The 11,183-nt window shown below is 32.0% G+C and overlaps 1 protein-coding gene across 1 annotated transcript; it reads right to left on the reverse strand.

The window, feature by feature from the left end:
• Window positions 1-6,795: 6,795 nt before the first annotated feature.
• On the reverse strand, window positions 6,796-8,283 carry LOC131144388 (xyloglucan endotransglucosylase/hydrolase protein 22-like). Its single transcript, XM_058093013.1, has 3 exons — window positions 7,826-8,283; window positions 7,499-7,692; window positions 6,796-7,379 (listed from the first exon to the last, which is right to left on the reverse strand). Exons 1-3 carry the CDS (start codon window positions 8,144-8,146, stop codon window positions 6,956-6,958), a joined length of 939 nt encoding a protein of 312 aa, XP_057948996.1. The 5' UTR covers window positions 8,147-8,283; the 3' UTR covers window positions 6,796-6,955.
• Between the last annotated feature and the right edge of the window lie 2,900 nt (window positions 8,284-11,183).

The following is an 11,183-nucleotide window of genomic DNA, read 5'->3' on the forward strand; positions in this document are numbered from 1 at the left end:
CTCAAGGAGAATTTCTTTCTCTCCAACAAAATGATGTGGGCAGATGGAGCTCAAGGAGAATTTCAGCACAAAGAGAGTTTCAACAAAAGACTTATTAATCTCTCTTCTTCTGTATTCTATCTTATGCATATTTTTCATTACCTAAGGTGGTATTTATAGGTTTTTTCAAAGATCAATGTCTCCATTAAGTTAGGTAATATTTGAAAAAAAAAAATGTTGACTTAATTTTGAATTTCAAAATTTTTCATTACATACCCAAGGAGGTATTTATATGCTTTTTCAAAGATCAATGTCCCTATCAAGTTAGGTAATATTTGAAAAGAAATTGTTGACTTAATTTTAAAATTCAAAATTTTTCATTACCCAAGGAGGTATTTATATGTTTTTTTCAAAGATCAATATCCCCATCAAGTTAGATAATATTTGAAAAAGAATTGTTGACTTAATTTTAAAATTCAAAATTTTTCATTATCCAAGGAGGTATTTATATGCTTTTTCAAAGATCAATGTCCCCATCAAGTTAGGTAATATTTAAAAAAAATTGTTGACTTAATTTTAAAATTCAAAATTTTAAAAGAGAACTTCCCATTTGAGATCCGAAATCTGCTCCGTGTGGCAGTCGTCTGCCATGGTTAAATCTGAAACTCAAAATGCTGGCTTCATGGTTAAATTTTAAACCCAGAACATTGTCTTCAATTTAAAACACTCAAATTTTGCCAGTCGTCTGTCCATAGACAGACAATCGTCTGTCAGGTGCCTAACTTCTTTTTATTTTTGAAAACTTTCCTTCCTTTAAGACCTTTGTTGCTTTGATTTTAAAAATATATTTTAAACTCTTTTAACAAGGTATTTCTTAGTTTCTTTTGATTTGTGAGAGTTTCACATATCTAAATGACATTTGGTTTAGAAATACTTAAAACAGTCCTTCTAATTATGATCTACTTAAATCAGTAGGTCCTTCAGCTTTCTTCAGTCTCTTGAGGTTCACTTTTGACTTTAGGTTTGCTTGCTCTTAACTTCTTCATTTTTCGTCCATTGCCTTTGATATTCCGAGGAGCTTCCACTAGATTAGCATTGAGCTTTTAGTTTATCAACCTTGAGAGTCCTTTTACCTAAAAACACATTACTCAATACCACATGTTAAAGCATCATTCATTTTGTTATCATCAAAACAAGATTGAAAAGTCTAGTTAGGCCAACAATCTCTCCCTTTTTGATGATGACAAATGAGAAGCAAAAAAAAATATAAATACGCATTAAAAAAATCTCCCCCTTACAACTAGCATCATTCTACTATCCCCTACAGTAAGCATTACTTTAATAATTTGTAGATTCAAGACCGATCATGTTTATTGTTCAATGACGCTCAACATGCCCAAATAGTAATTTTGCTCAAATACTACTCCCCTTTTTGACATCAATCAAAAAAGGGTAAACATTAAAATGTACATATGACCACATACTCCTCACTCATGCCAAGATTCAACATCATATCTCAAATATCCACATGTAGCATGCTGTAACTCATTTATCATGAGCCTATGTTTCAAGAAACAAGGAAAGTAATTCAAGTTAAGTGTTGCATTATACAACACATCAAAGTACATGCCAAAATAAATTTTGATCACTCAAAAGAAACAAATCCTAGGTGACCCTAGAGACAGTTTATTGACTATAGATTTTTCTTTAAGGATTGTTCTTTTACTTTACTTCTCTACTATGTAGTAGACCAAGTTCTCTTCTTATGGTTATAAATCTATCTTTTGAGAGTGGTTTAGTAAAGATATCAGCCCATTGGTCATTTGTATTGATGAATTCTAGATTTATGTCTTCTTTTTTAATATGATCTCTTAGGAAGTGGTATCTTATGTCAATGTGCTTTGTTCTTGAGTGTGAAATAGGATTTTTAGATATGTTAATCGCACTCGTGTTATCACACTTAATTGGTATAGTTATGTAGTTTAAATTGAAATCTCTTAATCGTTGTGTCATGTAAAGAGTTTGTGCACAAAAACTACCAGCTGCTACATATTCGGCCTCAGCAGTTGACAAAGCCACAAAATTTTGTTTCTTAGAAGACCAAGAAACTAAGGATCTTCCTAAGAAGTGGCATGTGCCACTTGTGCTTTTTCTATCTATCTTACAACCGGCATAGTTCGCATTTGAATAACTGATCATTTCAAAACTGGTGTCTTTACGATACCATAGTCCTAAGTCCATTGTGCCTATTAAGTATCTTAGGATTCTTTTAACAGTAATTTGGTGTGATTCCTTAGGTGCTGATTGAAAACATGCACACATACACACGCTAAACATTATATTGGGTCTACTGGCCGTTAGATATAATAGACTTCCAATCATGCCTCTATAATGCTTTGTGTCTATGGATTTTCCCTTTTCATCTTTGTTTTGGCTGATGGAGGTACTCATAGGTGTGCCTATGGGTTTACTATTTTTCATACCAAATTTTTGTTTCATATCTTTTATGTATTTTGTTTGACTTATAAAAGTCCAATTTTTTGCTTGTTTAATTTGTAGTCTAAGAAAATAGTTTAATTCCCCCATCATGTTCATTTCAAATTCTTCTTGCATACATTTTGCAAATTCTTTACATAGATGTTCATTTGTAGCACCAAATATTATATCATCTACCTAGATTTGAACTAAAAGTATATTATTTTCCTTATTTTTAATGAACAAGGTGCTATCAATTTTTCCTTTTAAAAATCTTTTCTTAATTAGAAATCCACTCTTTCATACCAAGCCCTAGGGGCCTGTTTTAGTCCATACAAAGGCTTAGTTAGTCTAAATACATGGTTAGGATTTTCAATATCCTTAAAACCAAGGGGTTGTTCAACATATACCTCTTCATTAATATACCCATTCAAGAATGCCCTTTTGATATCCATTTGATATAACTTAAATTCTTTGTAGGAAGCATAAGCTAACAACATTCTAATAGCTTCCATTCTATCTACGGGGCAAAGTTTTCATCATAATCTATTCCTTCTTCTTGATTGTACCCCTTTGCTACAAGTCTAGCTTTGTTTCTAGTGATTATACCATTTTCATCCTTTTTATTCCTAAATACCCATTTAGTTCCTATGATCAAATGATTTTCCAGTTTGGGTACTAATTTTCATACTTGACTTCTTTCAAATTGGTTTAATTCTTCTTGCATTGCAACTATCCAAGATTCATCCTTAAGGGCTTCTTCAATATCTTTAGGTTCATTTTGGGATAGGAATGCATAATGATTGCAAAGGTTCTTTAGTGAAGATCTAGTTGTCACACCTCTAGATGGTTCACTTATAATTTGTTCTTGAGGATGATCTTTCTTATATTTCCATTCTTTTGGTAATTCCATATTTTCTATGAGTTCATCTTTTGACTTTTCTTCGTTTATTTCATTTTTCTCTTTGATTTCTATCTCATCCTCCTTTTTGAACATATAATCTTTTTCTTCATTTTTAACTTCTCTTGAAAAAGAGCTAGATTCATCAAAGTCTACATGAATTGATTCAACTATGGTGAGTGTTCTTTTGTTGTAAACTCTATAGGCTTTACTATTTGTGGAGTATCCTAGGAAAATGCCTTTATCCGATTTAGCATAAAATTTTCCTAAGTTGTCTTTGTTATTTAGAACGAAACACTTACACCCAAAGACATGAAAGTAATTTATATTAGATCTTCTTCCTTTCCACAATTCATAGGGTGCATGTCTTGTTTAGGTTTGATCTAATGGAGACTCTATTAACTATATAGCTAGCTGTGTTTACAGCTTCAGCCCGAAAATATTTGGGTAAGTCATTTTCATTAAGCATGGTTCTTGCCATTTCTTGGAGGGTTCTATTTTTTCCTTTCCACAACTCCATTTTGTTGTGGGGTTCTAGGTGCTGAAAAGTTGTGATTTATGTCATGTTCATTACAAAAATTTTTAACATTTTGATTCTTAAATTATCTTCCTTGGTTACTTCTAATATTTGAGACATTATACCCTTTCTCATTTTGAAGCTTCTTACATAAAGTGATCAATGAGTTGCAAGCTTCTTCTTTATTAGTTAGGAACAACACCTATGTGTATCTTGAGTAATCATCAATAATTACAAAGACATATTGTTTTCCTCCTAAACTTTGGGTTCTAGTAGGACCAAACAAGTCTAAGTGTATAAGTTCTAGGGGTCTACTTGTTGATATATGTTTCTTCTTTTTGAAAATTTTCTTGGTGTGTTCTCCTAATTGACAAGCATCACACACTTTATCTCTGACAAATTTTGTTTTACGCAAGCCTTTAACTAAATTCTTTTTGGAGAGTTTGGATATAAGATCCATGCTAGCATGTCCTAACCTCCTATGCCAAAGCCAACTATTTTCACTCATGGCTGCTAGGCAAGTTATGTCCTGAGGTATTAAACTATTAAGATTTATGCAATAAACATTGTTCATTCTAAGTGCAAAGAATAATGTATTTTGATTCTTAGAATCTCGTATTATGCATTTGTCTCTCTTAAACATTATTTCACATCCTTTATCGCTAAGTTGACTAATACTTAGTAGATTATGCTTTAGACCATCTACTAACAAGACATCGTCTATAGAAAGTGAGAAGTCTTTACCTATTTTACCTATTCCGATGATCTTGCCTTTCGCATTTTCACCGAAGGTTATAGTATAGATTATCACTTAAAATGTGTGGAATGAGTTGAATATTATGCATAATTATTTTGTTAGTTTTTATGGTAATATGTATATTGAGACAGAGATATGGATTTATAAAGACTTATAGTATGATGATATTTTATATTGAACTACAGTATGACAGTATTACATATAAATTTCACACAAATATTATATAATATTAGAGCGTTCTTTATAGAACTATAGAACAGATATTATACAGAGTTACAGCGTTTTATATAGAAATGTAGTACTACATTTGATACAGAATTACAGAATGATAGCATTCTATATAGAACTACAATACAACATTTGATACAAAATCACAAAATGATAGCGTTCTATATAAAACTACAACATGATGGTATTTTATACAAAGTTACAGTATTTCAGTGATTTTATACAGATTTATAGTATGACAGTTTATACTGATTTGTGAATAAAATTATGTTATTATATGGTTTTTACAAATCATATTATATGATTTAAGAACCCCGATGGACCATAGTTAAGCACGGTACCATAACTTCATAGATACTAGTGCAGCCACACTTCTTAGATAGAGTGTTGGTGGTATACATTCGATTATGCCATTGAAGTGCAGAGTTACCCCCTAGAGTCCGGACCAGCTGGGTAGGCAAATTGTATTCATAGTTACAAATATAAATACAAATATAGTTTACTTAGTCATGTTAGGCCAACCATGGCTAGGTCCAACCTACGAGCTGCACAACCCGGATCATGTGGGGTTAATACATGACGTTATTATTTATCCATCTAGGGCAGTTCTTCTATGCATATATGCGCATTTACTTTTATAGAGGTATTATCTTATATATAGTATGTTATGAAAGGAAAGTATTTTGAAATATATTTATATGTGTGTATACAATTTTATATTATTTCACAATAAAATGAAAGGTATATAATGGTTGTATTTTTTGGAACACTAAAACTCATATTGTCACACACTGATAATAATCTATTCCTTTTAACTGAGAGGTGTCTTACTCCTATAATTTCTATCATTTTAGGAAACTCGGGTAACCTGGCTTAGAGCTCTCCAGGGCAGAGGTTGAAGGTATTGTTCAGGGTAAGTAGTGGTGGGACACCATGGTGTATAATATAGTAGTTGGTGTATCTTTAGGATGGATTATGGATGGTTATTTTTGGGATTTAAGTAAAACTATGTTGATGATTAGAACTCTGGTATTATAGTTGGATGTATATACATATATAAATGCTTTCACTGTGTAGTATGATATGTTTGAGGACTGTTGTACCTAGTGCCACTTTGGGCATTACAGGGTACTATAGTCTATTTTATATAGATATTGTGTATGAAGTATTGCATAGGGCATCACAGTTTGGATTGCATAGGGCATCACAGTTTGGTAGATATTGTGTATGGAGTGTTGCATAGGGCATCACAGTTTCGTATCAGGACAGATGTATTTTATAAAAAAAATCTATATATAGTAGAATTTTTGATTCATTGCAACAATAGTGTTTAATATGCATTAAATAGAAATATAAGCATCTTAAAAAGTAATAGTTGCATGCTCGAGTGTTGCATGTGCTGAAGATTTTAATTTTATGAACTAAGGAATGATTGCGGTTAAATTTTTAATCCAAAAGTCACATGTTTTATTTAAAATTTTGAGATGTTATTTTGACTTGATATGAGAGAAAATTGGCTTTTACAACAGTGAATAGAGAGGAATAAAAGAAAAATATAACAAAGTAATGTAAAATAAAATAAAATAATTACTTGTAAGGTTGAATTTATGGTGTTGAGTATAGTTTCCACAAACCCTTTTACAATTTTTACAATTTATGCTTACTTAAAAGTTGATTATCACTTTCCTTTGAAAATATTAGTAGTCAATCTCATTTTTCGACCTAAGAAATACCATTTTTTATTGTGTCACCATTTAACAATGTCATTGCAAGAAGGGATTTTTTTTTTTCTCTTTTAAATAAATTTCAAAGTGGGGTTTAAGTGCATATTTGAACTTAAATTATAGAAATTCATGTAAGACTAGATTCCTTGCACTGAAAACTTTAATAGATAAAGTGATTATTGTGTCCAATAAATATTGTGAAGGGACAAAAAAATTGAGATAAAAATAGGCAATTACCTTTGTATAGTTCAGATTTAGCGGAGCCTTAATAATTTTTTTAAAAAAATAACAAGTGCCGAAACTAATGAATGAATTAATCAATTGACTGATTAAAAAAAAAAAAAGGAAGATAGGAAATCGATTGGAGGGCTTAATTAATTTCTTCTAGATGTGTTGACATGGGTGCATTCTGTAGGGAGGCCTTGGGGAAATCGCTTTATGTCTGTGCAGTAGTTGTAAATCATGTAGTTCTTCTGAACCCATTTGAGTCTTTTGCGACTTGCGATGTCCAACTTTTCTGTGAGCCATGAATTGGAAGTAGTAGAGATTGAAGGAGAAGAATTGGAAGTGCATGAAGATTTTCCGGATGACCACACACAGGCTTTTGCATTGTAATTCCTGTACGAGGCAGTAAAAGGTGCTTGGGTCCAATCGGTCTTCACCAGCCCACCTCTTGTGGCCCAATCATCTGCATTCCAAAGACTGGAATATATCCTCATCGGCTGGTTCTTCGGGAATGAAACCCCTTTGAACTCCATATTCTTGAATTCCCTAATAGGTGTACCATCCACAGAGAAGCTAAAACAGAGACAATATAAATGTCAAAAAAAAAAAAAAAAAAGATGCAGAATTAGGTTCGCATATAATTAAGTTGCAGTGGCCGCCATTATAATATCTTAAAAAACAAAAGAACATACATGATGGACTGGGGATTCCAGAGGATGGAATATGTGTGGAAGTCGGCAGTGGGGTCAAACCATGGGTAGAATTGTTGTTCTCTTTGGCCTTTGCCTTGGGTGAAGACATTAGTATGAAGAATGTAGGGATGTCCACTCAAATTCCCCAAGAACTCGAAATCAATCTCATCGTGAGTCGACCCTCGTGACGATAACTGCAACCAATATATAGCATCTACTTGAATTAGCTAAAAGAACGTTAAGCCAAATTGTTAAAATTAGTTTGTACGTTCTCGATTAATTGATTGAAAAGGAGATCATATACAATCAAGGAGCTTTTGGACTTACATAGTAGGTAGTGACCGTGCCAGCGGAGTTACCGGGGACGAGCTTGAGCTGCATATCAATCTTTCCGAAGAGGTACTCGTGCTTGGATTGAAAGCCAGAGCCCGAGGCTTTGTCGAGGGATAGTGTGAGGAGGTTGCCCTTTTTGAGAATTTTAGCACGGCCGCCTCCCCAGGTGGTGTCAAAGTTCCGATTGAAGTTGCTGCTTGCAGACGAGGGGAGCATTATTAAAGAGCTAACCATAAGACAGAACGACAACATCTTCACAACATGTGAACAATAAAGCAGAGATGAAACCATGGATAGATAAGATTGTAAGCGCATGGAGGCGTCAATCAACGAGGAGGATGCGAGAGTATTGATTTGTGTTTTGGATGGGAACCTGATTGGGTATTTTATACTGGAGGCTGGGGGAAGGAAAGGGCACCTGAAGTTTCAGTTGGCATAAGAAAAATTTTGGCAAAATGTCAGTAACTGTTGCCATTATTTATTAGTAAAAGTTCCAGCTTGACTGCCCACTCGCAATATTAAGGCGTTGTTCTTGATAAAGAAAAATTTGCCATTGGGTTTTAATGTCGATGGTGAAAGAGTGGAAATGGGCTTTTAATATGTTGGACTGTATTTATTTTGATTGGTTTAAAAGCACTTCGACTCGTTACGTTCTTATTATGAAACCGCCTTTGGTCAACCCGCAAGAAAACATCTACTTCAAATTTATGCCAAATTTAATTGTTTATATGACCTCATATAATCCTTTTTATTGATTAAAAAAAAAAGAAAAAAAGAAAAAAAAAAAAACTGCTGTTTTTGAGTTGCTCTTTTTTCCCTTATAATTCTTCAGATGATTGAAATAAAAAAAAAAAATTTAGGATAAAATTTTTGAACTTCTAAATACTCCTCTATCATCTATATTACTTTCCTCTGACTTCTCACATTGTTCATCGTTCTCTCATTTTTTCTTTGAAAATAATAAATTTAGAATAGTGAGCTACTTATATTAGTATTTATTAAAAACTAAGGTCTTGTTCAATTGTGAAAAAAAAAAAAAAAATTACGTTCTATTTTACTTTTTAAACAATTACAAAGAAATTAGTTTAATTTTCATTTTTACAACATTTGTATGAAATAAATGAACAAAAATACATAATTTTGGCACCATTTGCTTGTGGAAATATTTTTATTTTTATTTAAAATAATTACTAAACTTCATATTGTTTTTCAATTTTATAAATTTATATAGAAATTTTGAAAAATATCGTTTTTACTTTTTTCTAGATTTCTAACTCTAACTTTGTGTATAGAACAGGGAATTCGGATTTTGAATTTTAATTTCTGTAGATTATATACAAAGTCTTTTTAAAATTCACACAAATTTAAATTTAATCCCCAAAAATATTTATTGACCTAAATATTACATTACATAATTTCTAAAAATTGAAAAACAAGTTCTCCTTTTCTTTTTCTTTTTTTAATTTTAAAATCAAGAAATAAAATATAAAAATTATTTGTGCATTTAAAAGAATTCTTCATATCTTAGTTTTTATAATTCTAATCTTGAAAATCTAAAAAATAGCTAAAATTTTTATAATTTTTAGAAAAGTAAAATTACAAATTGAGAATTGTTTTTTTACAACTAATTGGAACCTAATATATATACATTTCTTCAATCCTTTAGCAATGCTATAGTTTGATTACCACCATTGTCTAAGTATTGTCCAAGCATTTAAAACTATATACGAATGTTCCAATATCTGTTCTCTATGTTGCTTGTTGAGGTATCAATATCCACTATTGTTATTTTAGTGATGTATTGTAAATAGTGGCTCATTTTTTCATATGACTAAGTTACACAAGGCGAAGAACATAGTGCCAAACTATGGGAGAAAATCGTCAACGATTTTTGGGGACTTTTTTGAAACCTTTGACAGTTTCACTGAAATCTCAAACATTTTCAGAAAATGCTCTCGGTATCTCAAACCATCAACGGTTTCAGAAAACCTCATAAAACTGTCAATGGTTTTGTTTTTGGGCTGCGAGATAGAAATTCAAAATTTGAATTTGAACATGAAATTTGTTTGTTTTTGGGAGGAACCTCTGAAGGAAAGTCTCTTTATACTTGTCTGAGTATTTTGTGACATAAGAGAGATCATTTTGAGAAGTGTATTGTGTACTCTATAATTTTTTAGTAAAATTATTGTGTCGATTGCTTTTGTGGATGTAAGCATTACCGAACCACGTAAATTCTTGTGTTGTTGTTCTTATTATTTTTATATACTGATTGTATTGCTTGTTGTGTTTTATTTCGCTGTGCAACATTTATCCAACCATTATTACAACAAATTGGTATCAGGGCCATTGTTGTCCTGTCAAATTCAATGGAACCGAGAATTTGGGTTTATGGCAGAGGAGAGTCAAGGATATTCTTGTGCAATAAGGAATGACTAAGGCTTTACTTGATGTTTAACTGAAAGGAATGGATGAGGCAACATGGGGAGATTTGAAAGCAAAGGTCGCTTCTACAATATGCTTGTGTTTGGCCTACGAAGTACTCTATCGTGATGGAGGAGGATTCTCCAGCAGCTATATGATGAAAGTTAAAAAGTCGGTACATGTCCAAATCACTCAATAATAAACTTTTTCATAATCAGCGTGTTGGCCTAACATGTCTTTCAAATCTTATTTTGATAATAACAAATAAAGGTAAATTTAACATGTTGTGGTTTAAGTGATGATGTTTCAGAAAATCAAGTATATGAAGTTCAAAAGTTCAAGTATTATGAGTTCAAGATCACAGGTTTCATTAAATGTTCATACTCCAAACAACAAGTGATCAAAAGGAAGCTTAAAGGGACAAAGACAGAAAAACCTTATGAAAGCTTAAAGAATATTGAAGCTGAAGACAAAATGGACTCAAAGTAAAGATATACAAGAAGACTTCAAGTTTTGAAAGTTTTAGAGTCTTAAGGAAGTCTTGCGTAAGTACTTCACTTAAATATCAAAATGAATGCTTTGAAGCTCATTAGGGTTATTCATGGACTTAGAGACCTTATTTTGAAAACCATTGAAAATATCTTTCTAAAGTATCAAAACAAGTTGCCAAGAGTTTTGGAAACAAAGTTTAAAAATAGTGTTATAACTGTTCAAGCGACTGACCCTTGTTTGGTTAGACGACTGACAATTTTGCTTAATTAAATTTGAAAGACAATATAGGCTCAAGTGACTGACCCATGTGAGTTCAAGCGACTGATCCTGTTTTGACCTTGAAATTACGCTGTATTTAAAGATCAGACGACTGACTCCGATGGGTTCATGCGGTTGACCTTCGTAACGGCTAGTTCAAAACCACGTTTAAAGTTTCTGA

Source organism: Malania oleifera, chromosome 12 (genome assembly GCF_029873635.1).
Source record: "Malania oleifera isolate guangnan ecotype guangnan chromosome 12, ASM2987363v1, whole genome shotgun sequence".
NCBI lineage: Eukaryota > Viridiplantae > Streptophyta > Magnoliopsida > Santalales > Ximeniaceae > Malania > Malania oleifera.

Bases quoted from the DNA above. Each gene is read 5' to 3' on its own strand.
- LOC131144388 (XM_058093013.1), bottom strand. From the start codon at position 8,146: ATGCGCTTACAATCTTATCTATCCATGGTTTCATCTCTGCTTTATTGT. The intron at 7,693-7,825 runs GTAAGTCCAAAA...TATTGGTTGCAG, and splicing joins GCACGGTCACTACCTACTAT to TTATCGTCACGAGGGTCGAC. The intron at 7,380-7,498 runs GTATGTTCTTTT...TCTCTGTTTTAG, and splicing joins TGGAATCCCCAGTCCATCAT to CTTCTCTGTGGATGGTACAC.